At 41.4% G+C, this 19,271-nt stretch overlaps 2 protein-coding genes across 4 annotated transcripts in view; one reads left to right on the forward strand and one right to left on the reverse strand.

The window, feature by feature from the left end:
• The first annotated feature begins 296 nt into the window (after positions 1–296).
• On the forward strand, positions 297–7,280 carry znf277 (zinc finger protein 277). Of its 2 annotated transcripts, XM_028040712.1 has the most exons (13): positions 1,052–1,122; positions 1,194–1,233; positions 1,394–1,635; positions 1,716–1,804; positions 2,180–2,262; positions 2,718–2,809; positions 3,268–3,378; positions 4,025–4,157; positions 5,027–5,094; positions 5,855–5,951; positions 6,083–6,125; positions 6,558–6,732; positions 6,902–7,280. In XM_028040712.1, exons 1-13 carry the CDS (start codon positions 1,067–1,069, stop codon positions 7,101–7,103), a joined length of 1,431 nt encoding a protein of 476 aa, XP_027896513.1. In that variant the 5' UTR covers positions 1,052–1,066; the 3' UTR covers positions 7,104–7,280. The 2 variants fall into 2 exon arrangements, with proteins under 2 accessions (XP_027896502.1, XP_027896513.1); XM_028040701.1 differs by lacking the exons at positions 1,052–1,122; positions 1,194–1,233 and adding an exon at positions 297–393 and having other exon boundaries at positions 1,419–1,635.
• A 1,733-nt stretch (positions 7,281–9,013) lies between these two features.
• Positions 9,014–19,271, reverse strand: part of spg11 (SPG11 vesicle trafficking associated, spatacsin) — a 28,471-nt gene continuing 18,213 nt past the window's right edge. For both annotated transcript variants that reach the window (XM_028040669.1, XM_028040680.1), the window contains exons 26-40: positions 18,902–19,102; positions 18,308–18,415; positions 17,546–17,711; positions 16,324–16,538; positions 14,336–15,065; positions 14,110–14,255; positions 12,361–12,565; positions 12,140–12,277; positions 11,861–11,994; positions 10,874–10,993; positions 10,544–10,712; positions 10,385–10,461; positions 10,141–10,296; positions 9,726–9,877; positions 9,014–9,614 (exon numbers count right to left, since the gene is read on the reverse strand). In XM_028040669.1, the coding sequence (XP_027896470.1) occupies positions 9,428–9,614; positions 9,726–9,877; positions 10,141–10,296; positions 10,385–10,461; positions 10,544–10,712; positions 10,874–10,993; positions 11,861–11,994; positions 12,140–12,277; positions 12,361–12,565; positions 14,110–14,255; positions 14,336–15,065; positions 16,324–16,538; positions 17,546–17,711; positions 18,308–18,415; positions 18,902–19,102 (2,904 nt within the window). In that variant the 3' untranslated portion in view covers positions 9,014–9,427. The remainder of the gene's footprint in view (positions 9,615–9,725; positions 9,878–10,140; positions 10,297–10,384; positions 10,462–10,543; positions 10,713–10,873; positions 10,994–11,860; positions 11,995–12,139; positions 12,278–12,360; positions 12,566–14,109; positions 14,256–14,335; positions 15,066–16,323; positions 16,539–17,545; positions 17,712–18,307; positions 18,416–18,901; positions 19,103–19,271) is intronic.

The raw sequence follows: 19,271 nt of genomic DNA on the forward strand, positions 1-19,271 counted from the left end.
TACAGATTAAAAATAAAAATAAAAAAAAATGTTGAAAAAAAACTCAAAAAGGGCACTAAGGGGCATCAAGGATAAAAAGGGCAGAGGCTCAAGCCCCCCCACCCACCCTCTGCACGTGCCTGCTCAGATGGCTGTAAGTTCTAAAAATAAATAAATAAAAGAGATTAAAACCAAAATCTAAGAAAGTGAATGTGCTAAAGCTAATCTCGAAACTGCTGTATGACGTATTTATAGATTTTCTCTGATTTTCATTGACGTCCACACTCCAGTCCGGTAGGTGGCGGTAATTGCCCTTTAAGTTGGTTTGCCAAGCAAAAAAAAAAAACCCACAAAAGAAGAAATATCACTACGTAAAACCCGTCATGGCCGCCTGCGAGCGAACAGCAGACTCTGGTATGTTAAAGTTTGTCTGTAGACTGAAAGAGTTGATGTGTTTTAAATGCGCACAGCAGGAACTGCATTCACTTCAGTTCCTCGTCACTGCGTACAACATTAGCTGTTGATTCAAACCTTTTGACATGCTATTTATTGTCTCTGTACATTTAAAAAGGCAGCCAAAAAAAAAGCAGCTAGTCTGTGAAGTAAAGGGGTTTGAATCTTTCGGAGCCCGCAGCTTTATTGTGCATCAAAAATGATCTTAAGTTCAGTTTAGGTGGCACGAATTCACATTTAACTCAGTTAAATGTGAATTTAACTGAGTTAAATTCACATGTAACTCAGTTTTAAGAGAAGCCCACAGATCAAATTCATGCCCACAAATTCTCTCTTGGACTTTATAAAATACAACACAACGGACCAACACCAGCATACATGTTTTAACTGAAACAAAGCTTTCCATTATTATTATTATTATTATTATTATTATTATTATTATTATTATTCACACAGGGTCAGTGAACTCACTGAATCAAATCGTATGAAGTGTTTGTTTTGTTTTCGCTTTTTTCTTTTTTCTTTTTGCAGAACTATGATCTGAAAAGGGCTAGACTTAAAGGTTTTATTAGCCAATATATTAATTTATCTAGATAATTAGAGACGATCTAGCCTTTACTTCCTCCTAACTATCATGTTCATAGATTTTATTTTCATCTGTCAGATTCATTCCTTAGATCTCTGCTGTGTTTGCTGTAATACCAAACGGAGCTTCATATGATCATATTTAAAGAGTTCAGTTTGTTTGTCATTCTAAACACCTGCTCTTCTTTATGCCCTTTAGTAAGCCCTCCCTTAGATTGGTGCTAATCTTTGTTTTGAACGGCACTTGCCTTAATGTAATGTTTTGATTGTTGAGTGTATGTTGCGTGACTCTGTGTTTTTGTGTTTGTCGTGATGAAAAGCACTTTGAAATGCCTTGCTGCTGAAATGTGCCATACAAATAAAATTTGATTTGAAATCATTTTTGATTTGCCGTTCTTCAGGCAGGGACAGCATACTGGAGCCTTTGAGTTTTCCAGAGCTTGGAGCTGGAAGTCCCAGCACTCCCAGTGTGGTGCAGTATCCCAGTGATGAACTGTTGGTCTGTCTGTTTTGTTCGGAGTCTGTCCCGCTGCTGCAGAAAGACACTCTGCTCAGACACCTGCTGCTGGAACACAAGCTTGTCATTGCTGATATCAAGCTCATAGCCAACCTCCCGAGGTAGGGCTCTTTGACTTTGTGTGGAGTAACAGGGAAATGCATGTGTGACCACACTGAGCTGTCTGAGTTTACTTTGTCAGGTACCTGGTTTACTGGAAGGGCAGGTTCCTTGAACAACCAGTCCCAGATTTCTGCAGTGTCATAAAGACTAATTCCACTGGCCCAGTTGGTGAGTCCATTGGAGCAGAACAATCCATGACCTCCTCAAGAGAGACATTGTGACAATGTAATTAATATTTAGTGTCAAACATGGAGAAGCAGCATTCAACTTCTAGAGGTTTGTTCAAATTTGGCACAAACCTCCAGAAAACGTTTCACAACCGTTGACTGTGTGATGTGTTTATGATGTTTTAATGGTTTTACAGTGTAATGCACTTTGAACTGCCTTGTTGCTGAAAAGTGCCAATTCTCTGGCAATCAATCAAATAAACTTGATTGACAGAGAATGCCAGAATTCACTTTCACATTTGGGCTTTAATCAGTGTAAAAAAGGGAAGTTTGTGAACGTGACTAAAGTGCTTATGACAAGTAATTTACCTTGCAGAGAAACAGGAGGATTACTTCCTGCTGTGCGACGTCCTCTCAGAGGACCGAATCCTCAGAGAGAGGCTCCAGCAAAAACGACTGGTGAGGATCAGCAACCCAACACTTTCTGAAAATATTTTCTTTGGAAATATGGTGTCATCAGTTTTGATGGTTCATTGTAAAAAAAAAAACTAAAAAAAAACTACAATGAATTGTTGTTTTTGTATGTTGCAGAAAATATTTCAGGCGAGGGCAGGGACAGAAATTTATTGCAGGATTGCAGCTATTGTAGATCATATTATTGATCCCCGCAAATTTAGTCTTTGTCATGCAATTTCCTGCATTTACATTCCTGGGTCAAAATTCCTTAAGCGCTTTAAAACAGTGACTGCTGAAACAAAGTAGGGCACACAGCTACAAGCTGTAAAAATGATATACCATATATGTACATACTTGCTGCTGCTAATAGTTGATGAGCCAGAGCACATCAGAGTTCTGTCAGTTTATAAAATTCTCCCTCAGATTTGCTTTCTTAAAAATAACACAGTTTACTTTAGGAGGAGGTCCTAGAGCAACAGCAGAAGGAGCGTGACGACTGCTACTTCCATCGTCTATGTTTATTCTGCAGTGAGGAGTTCACTGGAAACAGGTGAGAACGCACAAGGGTCACCACTAAGAGAGTGTGTGAGGGCACGTGTGATTGGGCGATAGTGGTGACTCCTTAAGTCCTGCAAACAAATAGCAGGAGTTCATCCTGCAATCTGTGGGTCGTCTGTTCGACCTCTGCTCCAACCGTCTGTCGTTGTGGTCAAAGCACTTCACCCGCCTCGTCTGCTGACGGTGGTCAGAAGGGACGACGGCTTGCTTCTGTCAGTCTGCCCCAGTGGCGACCGTCCAGTCATAAACCTGTGAATATGTGCATGAATGGGAATGGCTGCAAGTGTCTTTGAGGATCCTGAAAAGCACTATGCAAGTCTGATGTCATTTGATTTCATTTAAGGAAATGATTCATTTGGACAAGTTTGAACAGCTCTGCTCACCTTAAGTAAACAGATATGTAGTTATTGTCATAGTATATTATTGATCCTTTCCATATTCTGTGCTCAGGGCATGTCTGCTGAACCACATGGCCAGAGAACACTCATTCAGCATTGGGCTACCAGACAACATTGTGTACTGCAACGAGTTCTTGGACATGCTACAATATAAACTGGACAAGTAAGAAATGACTCTGAAAAAAACTGTTAAATATATTTTTCAATCATCCACCGATAAGCAGTGTCAAATAGTAACAATGTAGAGAATAACTATGAAAATATGGTGTTTTATCCTTAATCGGCTGCTGGCAACTCTTGAAGTTGTCAAAGGGTGACGTATGGCACTCTCACAACTTCATTTAAGATTAACGTTTTGAAATTGTCAGATTTAAACAGATCCGTAAATGACTAAAGTTCTGCAGTGGCCAAATTGCGTTTCCTGACTGCTTGACTGAGTTCTTTAAGTTGAAGCCAGTCAGACAGACGTGGTTGCTCAGTGCTCAGTGTGAAGTCCTAGCTGTGCTCCTTAAACATTATAACAATGACTAAAATCATTCATCATGTTGGTTGGATTGTTTTGCAGATACAAAATACTGTGGTTGATTTTAAACAGTGATGTTTTTAGCTTTATCTTTCTGTTGGATTAGGGTTAGTGGTGTTGCACCTGAGAGAAGTTCACAGTATCACTGCATGCTATAAGTGATTGCTCTCATCTTTGTTGCCATTCGAATGGTTTCAGCTTACTGTAGTGACTGGTTTTAAAACAGTTTCCCTTTAGTTGATTTTCTCTGTTGCCTAAAGAAGCTGTATTTTCTCTCCCCCATAAGCCTGCAGTGTTTGTACTGTGAAAAAATCTTCCGGGACAAATCTACACTGAAGGACCACATGAGGAAGAAAGCTCACCGTCGCATCAATGCCAACAACCATGTCTACGACCGCTTTTATGTGATCAACTATCTAGTAAGTTGAAAAAAAAAAGACTTCTGTTACAATTTTGTTATTTCAGGATTAAAACTCAGAATTCTGAGATTAAAGGCAATTTATTTTTCTTTCTTTTTTTGCAATGGCTCTGATCCATTTCCATAATTTCAAGGTTTCATAATTTACTTAGTTTAGATGATGCATGAAGGTTCTAGTAACACTTGGTGTCTGCCCATTAACTTTGGTGCATGCTTTGACAGTCAAAAACTGTTTGCCTCTGTCGTCTCAGCAGCATTGCACCACTGTTTAAAGTCAGAACTCTGAGGGAAAAAAAGTCTGGATTCTGTTTTTGCTCAGTGACAGTAATCCTCTTCTGTATGAAATGAATTTTGTAGGAACACTGAAAATAAATGACACATCATTTTACTGAGCCGTTAACGCTTTCACCTTGGCTGACGAGCTTTGATTGGCCCATTCCTCAGATTAGGAATGTATTTCTGCCCAGCGTTCCACAACAATCACCTTATTACAGGTCACTAAGAGAACCTGAAGCAGTTTAATTTCTCCTCACCTGCCCCAATTATACATGTAGAAAATTGTATGTTATTTGAATTTTCAAAAGTGACAATTCAAAACTTTGAAGGTGTTTTTATTCACATATAGAACAACTTCGAACAATATACAACGAAGGGCAGTCAAAATTCAAAAATCGTCAGAGGCCAAATTCACTTTGCTAGACCTGGCAATTTGTTCAAAGAAAAAAGTTTGAGAAGAGTAGGTCAGACTTTTATTTTTATTTTTCCTTTCGTCCTCTTCCTGTATCTCGCCCTTTGCTCTTAACTTGAGGTGCAAATGAAGAAGTCAGTGCATTGGGGGTAGTTCTGCTCATTCCTTCGTTCTCTTGTAAGGAACTGGGGAAAACCTGGGAGGAGGTTCAGAGTGAGGACGACCGGGAGCTGGTAGATGTTGAAGATGAGTAAGTATCTTCATCAAAACCTACATGAAGGAGAATTTCAGGTCGGACGCCCGGGTTTTTCTAACCACATCCAAACAGCTGGATATCGAAGGTTAAATCAGTTTTGAACATGGAATTGATTGACACATGTGGACAGAATCGTTGGTATCCCTCAGTGTTGTAATGTAATGTTATCGGTAATTTACATACAATGGAGGGTTTTGATATGGGCGATATGGGTAGTTGCCCAGGGTGTCACCAGTAAGGAGTGTGACACCCAAAAACTACAAAATAAAATATATCTCTTCTGTCAGTTTTCCCCTGAATAAGTTTGCTACTTCCTGTATGCAAGTGGAGTGGAGTTACTGAGACTATATGAACCGCATTTTGCTGCAAAAACAATCCGATAACTGCTTGCATTGCAGAAGGAGGGGTGAGCCCAGGACACCATTGCTGCTAGAACTACAACTGTGTGCATATTTATTTTCCAGGTTTATAAAAGTGGCTTTTCCTCTCTACCGCCTCTAACTGGTTCGGTCCCATCCCACCTCGGCCAGATTCGTTTCTCATGAGCAGATCTGGCTCTGCACCAACATTCAGTTGAAATATCAAAGCCACACTGCCTGCTGCTTGGCTCTCGCACACTCAACAGAAACTTCTTAAAGTAGACAACTTTGTCCACACGTGTGCACATCCACGTCATACGAGACCATCTCTTTTTTTTTTTTTTGGGAAGTGTGTGAATCCGCCTGCTCCCTCTGACTAACATTTACGTCCACAGTGACTGGTCTGACTGGGAAGCCCATCCTGTCTCTGCCGTTTGTCTCTTTTGTGACCATCAATCAGAGACGATGGATCAGATTTATACACACATGAAGGTAAAGTACGCTTCTAAAAAATACAGAGATTTTATAAAGGAAAAGAAGCAATGTATTCCTTTTTTCGTTAGCAGTTTTTTGAACACAATTGTGATTGCGTCTCTTGTTCTGTTGTCGGGTTATTTTTGTAGGACTCCCATGGTTTTGATCTTCATAACTTAAAGATGGAGCTCAGTAAGTAAAATATGAACATTATCACTAAGCAGCAGCTTTGTTGCCATCACCCTAATTATCAGCTGGATTTACAAACTATCAGATTCAATATACAGTTGGGACCAAATATATTTGGACACTGCCTCCAAATTAGCTTTTTTTTTTTACATGTCTACTGAGACATATTCAAGTTACGTCTATAGTGGACTTGGACATAAAGTCCAGACTTTCACTTGAGGGTATGAAGTGGATGAAGACTGTTTAATTTCAGTTCCTTAATATGGTCTTGTGTTTTCCAAAAACCAATAATTGTTTATTGTTTGTATGATAACAATATGAATCTCCAGTTTAGTTTTAAACGGGAGATTCTTCAAAAAAACCAGACAGTTTAGTCAGTTGCCAAATATGACCAGTGTCATTTTCTTCATCCTGTCCTGATGTCTCCTCTGTCAGACCTCAACTTCTACCAGCAGGTGAAGCTGGTCAACTACATCCGGCGGCAAATCCACCAGAGCCGTTGCTATGGCTGCCAGAAGAAGTTTGATTTCAGAGCAGACATGATGGACCACATCATCTCTGAAGGGCACGTGATGAAACTGCCGGAGACGTCCACCTGGGACCAACCACAGTAAGTCCTACCAAGAGCTGTCAGCTGCCTGTACTTCGCTTTGGAAACCCATCCCGAGAACATGATGCTTTTGTGTTGAATCGGAGTAATGGGATTATCTTTAAGGTAACATATCATTAAAGTTTGGTTTAAACTCAACTAAACTCTCTTCTGAATCTCTGATCTCCAGATATTATTTCCCAACATATGAGAATGATGCCCTCCTGTGTACGCTGTCTGACAGCAACGATGATGAAGACAATGAGCCTTGTCACAATGAGGACATACCTGTAATTGCAGAGGACATATCTGACTTGAGGGTTCTGAAACAGAACAGCGTTCTCAACCAACTCCTGAAGAACAGAGGCTGTTTCAGAAAAGACGATGCATAGACTTTTTTTTTTGTTTTCTTCTCGATTGTCTATTTTGGATTAAACTAATACTCGAGCCTGGATATATGACAACATAATTATCTTCCATCAATACTGATTTTTCATCAGGAACATACTGTATGGTTTGTTCAATACTGTTTTGATACCCATTAAAATTTGTGCACAAGCACCACATTCTTTGAGTGGAGTAGAAAAATATTAACTGCATAAATGTATCAGGGTTACAGTTGTTCATTGCTCCAAGACAAATGTCCACATTTGATTTGAATGTCCACATTTCAAATAATTGAAGCGGAATTCACATAAGGACCAACTGGCTCAAAAATAAGTCACAGCAGGTCTGGCAGAGCATACGGCATCTTACAGTACAAGTACAAAACCAAGGTTGGGAGATTCCTGGTGGAATCTCTTTTTTTTTTTTTGCAAGAGTTGAGGTGGGATGGTGACACATTTCCACAAAACACTGCCAGTCTCACAGTCCTCCAGCTCTTACTCTTCAGGAGCACCAAGTACGTCGGGTACTCAAAAGAGTACACCCCAAAAAATCACCTGGACTGAATGAAGTACTTGGGAACGTGGTGACAGCCTGTGCTTAGCAGCCGAGTACAAAGCAGCCGGGATGAGGATCAGTGCCTCCAAATCCGAGGCCATAGTCTTGAGCTGGGGAAGGTAAATGCCTTCTCTGGGTCAGGAAGGATGTCCTGACCCACGTGGAGGAGTTTAAGTATCTAGAGATCTTGTTCACAAATGAGGAAAAAATCGAACAAGAGATCGACAGGCGGATTGGTGCAGCGTCTGCAGTGAAGCCGGCGCTGTACCAGTTGGTCGTGTTGAAAAAGAGAGCCAGAAGCGAAGCTCTCGATTTACCTACGTCTCCACCCTCCTCTATAGTCATGACCGAAAGAACAAGGTCACAGATGCAAGTGGCCAAAATGGGTTTTCTCCGCAGGGTGTCTGGGCTCTCCCTTAGAGATAGGGTGAGAACCTCGGTCATCCAGGAGGGACTCAGAGTAGAGCCGCTGCTCCTTCGCATCGAGAGGAGCCAGTTGAGGTGGCTTGGGCATCTGGACAGGATGCCTCCTGGACGCCTCCCTGGTGAGGTGTTGCAGGCACGTCCCACCGGGAGGAGGGCCCAGGACACGCTGGAGGGACTTATGTTTCTGGCCTGGGAACGCCAGGCCAGCTCCTTCTTCCAGAGGAGCTGGAAGAAGTGGCTGGGGAGAGGGAAGTCTGGGCCTCCCTTCTTAGGCTGCTACCCCCGCGACCTGAGTCTCGGTAAGTAGAAGAAAAGGGATGGATGGATTTTATTCATATTTTCAATTTATTCCTGTATCAGTCATTTTAGTTTCCACAAAACTCTTGAGTCAAACAATCTAGAGGAATGTCTTAAAGGTCAAGAAAGGATGAAATGCCTTTCTAATGAGGGTCTGAACAGGACCAAAAGGAGACTGGATCCCAGAGGGTCCTATGGGGGTTCCTACTTGGATTCCTACTGTAAGACAGCGCCCCCTACAGCTGTCAGGTCTGATGGAGGCACAAATGATGGGCATGGTTTATTAGAGTGTGCTGTGAGACACTAATGATGGTGTGCCTTTGTATACTTTTATAAAAATGTATTTTTTCCATATTAAAGGTTTTACTACATCTTCCTGACAGTATAATGAGACATAATCTATGATGAACCAGAGAAGCTTAATTTTTTTCTCCAAGTGGTCCTACTGCCATTTGCAGAATTCAAACATACCTCTCCCAGTCAGAAACAAGCAAAGCTAGGACTGTCTTAGCAATGTCAATAACACCTGTGTATGCGCTGCTGTGACATGGTGATGGTCTATGAGAATGTGCTAAATTAGAAAATGAACATAACAGTTTGACCTTAGATTTAAAATTTTTAAAGGCACTTTTTTTTGACATAGGTTGCATTTCTTTCTACAATCTTTCACTATTGACATATGTGTATTATTTGATCACCACAGTACAGACCATACTACTGTATTTTGTTTATTAGGTGCAACAACTCAATGAGTAATTGTAAAAAGTATCTACAGTCATTTTGTGATCATTTTCACAGACCAACACAATTTGCTGCTCTAATCATGGTAACATAAATAAAGACAGAAACTGAAATCCTCACAGAAATGATCCATCCTTAAATGTTAATCTTCCATCATTTAGCTTAGAAAAGTTCAGTCATTTTAATGTTTTTCATAAAACCATATTTTGTACACATGAACAATTGCTGTACACCAAAATCATTTAATTGGGTATTTACAGACCACTGACTGTAGATTGGACTGTCCTGACAGTCACATGACACTCCTCAGTCAGATAAATGCTTTACTGGCAAGTCTGTCATTCATGTAGCAGGAGGTCTTGTTATCCTGCAGCAGTGTTTTGGTGACATCATAGAGATTCTGCTGGTAGGCCAGTCTGTAGCGGGTGTACACATCATCACAGTGACTGAGCAGACGCTTCGCGTTGGAACAGACGCTGCTGGGGACACTGTCCAGCCTGGAATGACACACAGAACAACCTTCAGCGTAACAGAAGACATAATGTCAAAAACCACAATTAGACATGTATTTTGGCAAAGGCTGGGGAAGAAAACCCACTAAGGCTTACTTTCTGAAAATGTCTTCAAATAGGGCGGAGGTGAGAGGACGGTGGCATTTCAGCTCCTCCAGGTAAACAAAGTGTCCCTTCAGAACCACTTTCTGATACAAGATCTCAGCCCAGTCTGGACTGTAGCTGTACGCTTCTGCGACCACAAACACCTGAGACACAGGAAGCAGTATGAGAGCCCCCATGGGCATAAAACTTACAATTGTGCTTACATGCCTACACAAACACGACCAAACCCTCTCACAAACACTACGATGATCGCAATGTCTCACACAAACACCATCAAACCTTCTCACATATAGAATTAAGCTCCTTTACATATCAGGTAGACCACGCTTTCAGAGCCACCTGTTTTATTGGAATTTAAGGAGGAATGGCAGAAAGCAGATTTAGAGAGCAGAGGGATGCTGCACACCTGGTAACACTGTGGCAGAGCCATGATGGCACTGTGCATCTCTGCAGGCTTTAGGTTGATGATGCGTAGGGTGGATCCCTGGTTCAACAAGTGGAGCTGAAGAGTGATCAGTTTGGCTGCACGGACACAACGACCAGCCCGATGCACACAGGAGTCCTGGTAGGGACACGCACAACCGCAAACAATGACAGTTTATCATGCACCATGAAGTTATTCTTAGGTGTAGAAAAGGACGTGGAAGTACCTTGGAGAAACTTTCTGCAGCATCCTTTAGCAGACCCAATACCTTGACCAATGAGTTCTTAAGATCAGGAGTCACAACTGTATAGCAAGTTCAACGAGAGTGAAACTTATTCAGAAATCACAGCAGGTAATCTGTAGCGTTTGATTTTGCTCTGCTCACCCCAGTCCTGAGATTCAATCATCTTCAGCTGTGTCCTGGCGGCTATTTCATGGTTTTCTCCAATTTCCCTTCTCATGCTGAAACACAGCGCCACCATGTTGTGCTTCTCACTGTCAGCAGGGAGGCAGCGTTTGATGTAATCCAGCAGAGAAGTCTTCAAACTGGAGCTCTGCAAAAAAGAAGGGAATAAATGAATGATGGGGCTGACATGTTGCTCTGGCTGCTCATAGAATTACAAACTGGACTTAAAAAATTGTAGTTGCTAATTCAACAAACTTAAAATATTTCATTGTATGGATTTAAATCTTCGTGTGTGTGTGTGTGTCAGACCTGTCCTATGTCTCTGTCCACCTTCTTTCTCAGTAGCATCTCAAAACAATGGTTCTGATGGAGCAAATCGAAGATGTACGTCATCTCATTGTACCTGCCGATACCCGTCAGCAGACGCACCTGAACACACACAAATATATTACACACAAAAAAACACCAACCGGATGAAGTTGCTGTCTATCTCAGTTGCTTCACACAGAAACGGTGAGCAGCTCAGTGGGATTCAGCTGCATGTCTTCAACCTTAGCTTGACCCAAGAGAAGGTTCTACAGTTGTGTTCAAATCAAGAGAATTACAAACAACCCTGAATATCTGTGTTATGAGACTGTTGTACAACAACAGAGGGTCTTCAGTCAGAGGCGTCTTCAGAACTGCTGTAATGTTCTGCCTGAAACAACGCCATCGCCATGAACAACTCTAAAGACATTTAGATGAGTTACAACATATTTAACTATGTTATATTTGACACAAAAGTGTATTTCTCTTCCATGTGTGCTCATGGCAACTACCTTCTTTAACCTTTCATGGTTCTAATTTTTGAGCTGACATAATGTGCTGAAATAAATGCCCCCAAATCCAGTCAACCAAAGCCACATATCTGGGCAGGTTGCTCTGTCATAAAAAAAAAAAAAAATGTTAATGGCACAAAGATTTCTGGCTGTTCACCACCACAGTAGACAAATTTATAGCCCTCTGCATTTTATTTTGGTTATAAAGTTAGCGCCAGTGTGCTCAGAGTGAGCAATCTGACTCAACTCCACCTGAAGCTCCCAGCCACAGAACAATACCAGCACAATCAAAATAAGAAGAAACAAGTAAACAAAAGGACAAGTCACCAGCTACAGAGACACCTCCAAGTCACACACTCAACAGGTCTCAACTCTGAAAAAATAGGGGTTTTTTTGGACAAAATCCTCATTGTGAGAAGGAGATCTGAGGTATTATTGAGTGAATAATTCTGTTTGCAGTCGAACACTGAGGGCTCACCAGCAGGCTGTAGTGCTCTCCTGGAGCCAGGTAGGTGTGGCTGAGATGACGAGCAGCTTGGAGAACTCGAACAATTCCCTCCATGTTGCAAGTGAGACTGAAACAGCTGTGAGCCACAATCAGCAGCTCCACAACTAAACAGGACAAGCAAGGAGGACAGGCGAAAAAGTAGCTTACTTAGTCATGTGTGGTGATACATACAAATAAGGCCATTTCAATTAACCTAAATCATATTTAGTAGTTGAGTTCAGTTATGTTTGTAGGATTTTGTTTCCATACTGGAGTTCAGGTCCCTCAGTGGAACAGTGTTAAGGTTTTCCAGCAGTTTGAGGCCCACTATGTTTGGATCTTCACACAGTCTGATCAGTTGCAGCAGTGAGTCCTGCCCCTCTGATGGTCTGAAAATCAGCCTTTCTCCTGGACGAAACATACACAGAATAAACTGAGAAAAAGGCAAAGGGACAAATAGTATTTGATGTAAGAGTAAGCTCTGCTCTCACCAGACTGCAGCTCCTGGGTTGCCGCCAGCAGGCCTTGAACCACAGCGTTGGAGACCAACTCAGCCACACTGTCAGCACCAAGACCCTGAGTTTTGATGAAGGTCTTGGCCATCCTGAACCGATCTGGTTGCACCAACAGCAGCAGCTTCTCTAACACAGAATGAGGCTCCTCTCTGCTGATATGACTGAAGGGGCACTGCAGTTCCTAAGGAAGCAACCAGAAAAAAAACAAACAACAAAACAAACGGTATTGAACAAAACCAACAACGCTGCTCTGTGTTTTGCGATTAAAGCCGTGACAAACAGTAATGAAGCACAAAAGATGTAACGTCCAGAAGTCTTTTTGTGAAGTCAATTTACGCAAAACCCACTCAGCACAAATCTGTTTTGGAAATTCCACTTTTGCAAAAACGAAAAGTTAACCTTGTAAATATGTTCAGTGCATGTCTTAACCTATGAATCTGTGTTAAATCTTGAAAAATCTACAATCTCTAGGTGACATGTTCCATGTTCTACACAGAACACAATGGAAGCTGGAACACACAGATGAGTTTTAGTTGGGTTTCATGCATCAGATCACATAGAATACGCTCCTTTAAGACAATGTTCTTACCGTTTTTCTTAGTCGCTTTTTGTGCTTTTCTCAGAACAGAATTGAAATTTTCAAAACTACTTGTTTAATCTTCAAATCAGGTGTTACTTGTGCACAACAAAAAAAGCAGTTTTTCTTATTTCTTCCAACAAGTTGCAAATGTTTTTGTCCATTCATGCAATTATGTACAATTCTCTGTTTTTTTCTACATGTCCAACTGCTTTTGAGATGATGGTCATTGTGTATAATATGAATTGTCTCAACCTCCACAACATTTAAGCATAACTTCATTGATTAAATCTTAACATGCAACATGCGTGAACAGGTTATCACAACATGTCAAGCATAATTCTATATCATCCATCTCTATGATGGATGATGATTTTTATTTGCTAGCACCTTTCAAGACACCCAAGGGCACTTTACAATAAAAAAAACAATACAAGTATACACTAAAAATGAGAACAAATGTAGAATAAAAAATGAATAAATGAAAGATTACAATGATAGGGCCAACTTGAACAGATGTATTTTGAGTTGTGACTTGAAAGTATGAAGTTGGTGATCCAGGGTGAGTTAGGCGAGCTGTTCTAAAAGGGGTGGTTGTTGTCCACACATAGCTTTATACAGTTGGACACAGTCATGACACTGGCGTCCTCTCAATGTGGCTGGCACAGAGCATTCCAATCAGTAACCTCAAAACAACCTTGCAGAGCTCCTCCAGCTTCCTGTGACCATCTCCTCACAGTTCCCTTTGTTCGAATTGTTTCTATGAAAATCCCAAGATTTCCAGGAGCCTCGGTTGATCAGTTACATGTTTCGATCAGAGTTTGGAGCTTGTAAGTAAATTCCAGGAATGTACATGTATAGCAGCAAGACGGAGCAACAAACAACCAAGTTGAGGAGAAAATAAGTGCTGACCAGCTGCTGAAAGGTTATGGTAAATATAGTCTGTACTTGTACAGCACTTTATATAATCCAGAGGATGCCAAACACAACATTCAGTCATTCAGCCATCCACACTCTGATCGTGGTAAGCTACGTGGTACCACAGCTGCTTCGAGGCAGTTTGACAGAAGCAGAAATGACAGAAAATGAAGAAAAACGCCACAGCAACATAGAAATGTGTAAGTTTGTACTGATGAAAGGGTGCAGACCTTGGAGAGCTGGTAGAGACTGAGGACTTGTTTGCAGTAGCTGCTTCCATGGCGACACTGCTCCACCCGCTTCTGGATCTGGACAGTGACGGTGTCTTCGTGGAGGGGCACCATCACAAATGAGGACAGACTGCTGAGAGAGGGGGCTGGATGGGCAAGAGAGGGAAATTACATAAAGGACCAATGAAGGAAAGGATTTTAGAGAAGATGTTAAAGAAGAACATACACTGGGTTAGAGCCTTCGTTTCTGCGGGTTCTGAGGTCTGCTCTTGTGGTTCCGGTACCAAGAATCCACATGCCAGAGCATGGCAGCACAGAACCAACCATACATCTGGACTGTGCATGCTGAAATAGCGGCAAACACGACTGGCTTCATGTATACTACCCTTATCTAGTAACTGGTCAATAAGTATTGCCAAAACTCTTCTCTCTTCAGAACTTAAATCTGATTCTGCCTCCAACTCCTCAGGCTTTTCTGGGAATCCCTCCAGACTCAGGTACTTCTCCATATTCAGGTCTGCGATGTTAGAGAACGAAAACTCCTTCATGAACGTCTCATATTCGTTGGTTTCAGACGTGATTGCCGGTGGCAGCAGCTTGAACATGCTCTTTTCCTCTACTGTAGCTGTGAGAATGTGCTTCTGGACCTGACAGAACCACAGCTTTTTCTCCAGCCTCTGTAGCTCATCTACAGGAACAGGAGTTTGCAAGGAAAGCCAGTGGGCCGTGAGCTGGAGCAGCAAGCAGCACTCCTGGATGTCCAGAACATTTGTCTGAGCCTGGTCACCATCAGGGCCGGCGGCAGCCTCCGACTGAGATAGAAAGAACTGCGCGGCCGACTCTGGGTCAGTGCTGTCAGCTTCCAGTCGCCTGTGGCACTTGTTCCAGAAGGCCACTCGGGTCTCCAAACGTCTCCACCGCCACTTGCTCTTGTGGACGTTTACTTCCTGAAGCAGCTGCAAGGAAGGCAGATATAGAACACAATGCATTCAACTTTTTTTTGTCATTAACAAGTCCATCCATTCTCAAGTTATATTGTCAAAACTCTAAATACAGTAATTCCCCCCCAAAAAGCTACAGGGTATGAATAGCTGCCAGAATATTCTAGTCGCAGTTAGAGGGTCTCAGAATTGTAGTTTTTAATCCAGAGCAGACACTCCATGTTGTGTAAAACTGGGTGGACTAGCCCTTTAGCCCTTTACTGAATCGGAAACGACAAAGAGAAGCAAACTTTAGCTTCATATAGAAAACAAAGTCAGAGTATAAGGCTTTATTTATGAAAGCATCAAATTAATTCTATGACGCTTTGGACACAAACGAGTCTCTACACAGTGTGATAAGATTTGCTCTTTGCTCGACTCCCCCTAGTGGTCTGGAGCATTCTGTTTTGTGGATCGAGTTTGTAGTTTCGTTATTTCCCCCTCGCTCCTTTTTCCTGTGATTGCAGTGTTTTATTTAACATTGATGCCTTTTTTCGTTTGCATTAATTTTGTTGACTGAAGGTTTTTGCTTCCATTTTCTGATATTGCAGCATTATTTTTGTTTGCATTGCTTCGCTGTTGCATTTGCCTTTTGTTTTTTACATGTGTTGGTAGATCGTCTTGCCTTTTACTGCATGTTTGCACCTGCGGGCCACCGTAGTTAGGACAAGCTGTCGTAAGGGAAGCAATTGTAAAATCTGGAACATTTTTAACCCACTGGAAGTGAGAATGAATGAGGTTCATATGGTTTCTTTGATTATTTAATAAGTACATCTTCTTTAAGACATGTGCTGTAGCGTAAAACATAAAGTTGCATGTGAGCATGAAAACGTTCTCATGGATAAGCTATCAGACAGGAAGGGTCCTAGAAGAGACTGGGAGAAATTAGATAGTAAGTTTTCTATTGAGTAGAATAGGAAGCTGTCATTGTGAGGAGGAAAAGCAACTTGATATTTGAAAGCCAAAAAATTGAATTTATCATGTAGACAAGGATCAATTTGCACTAACTAGGTGTAGAGTTACTAAAAGAAATGTGCAATTTGTATTAAGAGACTGGTAGAGATAGCTCACAGTGTAAAGTGTTCTGCAATATCTTTAGTACTAAAAGTCAGACAGTAGTAACTGTTTGACTTTTCTCTCTGGGTCCAATTTTGGTCCATTCTTCCTTCATTTTAAACAAAACTCTAGAAACTAAAACATAAGGCTAAACCTTGTGTGACCCGATGGTTCAGACCTGGCTCATGAGGAGGCGGTGGACAGGCAGACCAGCCAGCACTGCCACCTGTCTGGCCTGGCTGTAGTGTCCTCCAGTTTGCAAAGCATCCACTATCAGCTGAAACTCCTCCTGCTGGACGGAGGGGGGAATGCACTGCAGCAGGCTCTGGGACAGAGTCACACCTGATCCTTGCAGCAGCTGACTCAGCTGGCTCAATTTCCTTAAGTCTGGACCTGGAGACACAAACAGGAGTTACACACACACACACACACACACACACACACACACACACACACACACACACACACACACACACCCACGCCTACACACCAACACACATGCTCAGAAGATATAATTTCAAAGTTTTGTTCATCGGTATTTTCTGAATACGTTTAAAGTTTCTTATTCAAGCCTGGGTTTGGTATCCTTAGCTTCCAAAAGTTATTTGAGCAGACTGTCCTGTGATATCTTAAGGATCATTCTAAATCTAGAAAACTCACCACGTGAGACAAATCACAGTAATAACATATACAGCGTGGGCCATAAGTTTCCATACATAGGAGAGTGTAAAATGTATATTTCTTTTATATTTCAGACACCCAAGAAGATGCGTTTGTCAAAAGAGCAAAGAATTATGTAACTGTGAACATGTGTTGATAAAAATAAATAAAAAAGTTCAAAAAAAAAAAAAAAAAAGAGCAAAGAATTGAAATTATACTAACGGCTGGATCGGGAAGCAGTCGCATGGATTAACAGAAAACATGGAAGGAGCCTGACACACGACACTGTGACAAAACTTATTTGCAAGTTTCAGAAAACCGGAAATGTTGCAGATCATAAACCATAAAGTGGTCCAAGACGTGCAGCGATTAGACAGAGTTCCACGAAAATAAAAACGGTTTTCCAAAATAAAATGTTTATTTTTTCTATGTATGGATACTTATGGTCCCACTAATGTTTATGAGGCTTTATTTTTGTTAATTATGATGATTCTGAATAAAAGTAAAATTCTCCTAGAATGAAAACATGCTCTCTGGAACATTGTTGAACAAAGAAACAGTTTGATGATGTGAAGGAGGTGAAGCAAAAAGAGAAGAAATCCAGTGCAAACTTCTCTTTCATTCAAGCCCTGGCCATAAATGATAAAAACAAATTAAAACAGCATCTTCTGAGCTGATCCCGTCAGTAAGAGATGTACGCTGTGATCACTTTGCGAGGCAACAAGCCCTGAACATCTCACCGTTGGATTTGAGAAGTTTGTCAACATCAGCCAGGAGCTGCAGTAGCTGGTGAAGGTCGTACTGGGAGGAGCAGCGCAGCAGCATGGTGAGGAGCAGCGCTGAGGCCTGGCTCTCCACCCACTGCAGTGGAAGGCTGCCTGCAGCGGCAGGGCCACCGTTTCTGAGCTACACCAAAGGAAACAGGTCAGTGTCAGTCTCTCTTCTTTTAGCTCATTTCATTTTCACCCACCTCCTGCTCCCTTTGCCCTCTCTTGACTACCACAGTACTGTTCTACATGCCATAAAGGGACGCTGACCCATTAAAAAAAAAATCCCAAAAACATGACAGATGCAAGAACTGCAGATGCAATAAAGCTCATCATATACTGAGATTCAACTATAACCTTTAACACTCATGGATAACAGTTTGTGGCATTTAGCCTTCAGTATTTGTCAAAAATCCCAACTTGAAATGCACATGAAGTCAAAGCCATTTCAAAATACCCCATGAAACAAATGCATCATTTTGGTACCTTGGCAGAGAAATAAAAACACAGGAAGAAGAGACGGCTTTTCCCACCCTGAACTTTATGTTCATTTGGTTGTGATATGACCCACAGTCCAAGTCATTGCCTGCAGTGGTCACTCTTAAAGACATTCGTTATTATAAAGCCACATCTAATATCAACATATTGCTCTGAGCAGAAAGAGAAAAATTTTTAAAACTGGAAAGAATTTTTTTATTACATAGCATGTAAAATGTAGTCAATAGTCCGACTCACAGTAATAAGTGTCCTCTGAAAGTCCAACAACTTCGTCTTGGCCTCAGCGAATTTTCTGTAATCGCAACACAACTCGAACATTCTCAGAACCAACACCAGGGGGCAGTCCTGAGAAAAAAGTGTTTGTATTGATGGTACTGATTGTTTGGGAGTGCTTTTCTTTGCTAGAATGAAGATCACTATGAATCTGAGATATACACTGCAAAAACACACAATCTTACCAAGTATTTTTTTCTCTAGTTTCTAATGCAAATATCTCAGTATTAAGACAAAACTAATTTAAAAGTAACTTATCAGCAAGATATCGGAGCTTGTTTTAAGTAGATAATTCCTTAACATTGGTGAAAATTGGCAGATTATTTCACTTGTAACACAGGGAAATTGTCCTATAAGTAAATTTATCTGCTAATAGAACAAGTATTCTTTACAACAATATTAAGGAATTATTTACTTAAAACAAACTTCTATATTTTGCTGTACAGATACTGTAAGGTAGTTTTCACTTGTTTCAAGAGTAATAAGAAATTTGCACTAAAAGCGAGATTAAAAATACTTGGTAAGATTTGGTTTTTGCAGTGTGTAGGTCGGTGTTACCTGCTGAAAAAGCTCAAATCCTCGCAGGAGGACCCGGATGTGACCCTGCGACAGCAGCGTCTTCCAGATGATTGACAGGTCATGGAGGGTCCATTCATGGTCCTGGGGGGCCTCGGCGAGGTGTGAAGTGGCCTCTTCTGTTGTTGCGTCAACAACAGAGGTCAGCATCCACACACACAGACATGACAGCAGATCTGTTCCCTGTCAGTTACATGGGAAGAAAAGAACCAACAACTAGATCAGAATTAAGGTTCTGTGTAGGACCAGGTATTATCTTCTTCATAACACAAAATGTGCCAAACTGATGGAGACACAGATAGGCACAGTTTATAGTAAGTCACTGTATTTCCTGTTAGTATAATACAGCCGT

The sequence above is a fragment of the Xiphophorus couchianus genome, chromosome 2 (assembly GCF_001444195.1).
Source record: "Xiphophorus couchianus chromosome 2, X_couchianus-1.0, whole genome shotgun sequence".
Lineage (NCBI taxonomy): Eukaryota > Metazoa > Chordata > Actinopteri > Cyprinodontiformes > Poeciliidae > Xiphophorus > Xiphophorus couchianus.

Bases quoted from the DNA above. Each gene is read 5' to 3' on its own strand.
- znf277 (XM_028040712.1), top strand. From the start codon at position 1,067: ATGTTCATAGATTTTATTTTCATCTGTCAGATTCATTCCTTAGATCTC. The intron at 3,379-4,024 runs GTAAGAAATGAC...CTCCCCCATAAG, and splicing joins CTACAATATAAACTGGACAA to CCTGCAGTGTTTGTACTGTG. The intron at 4,158-5,026 runs GTAAGTTGAAAA...TTCTCTTGTAAG, and splicing joins TTTATGTGATCAACTATCTA to GAACTGGGGAAAACCTGGGA.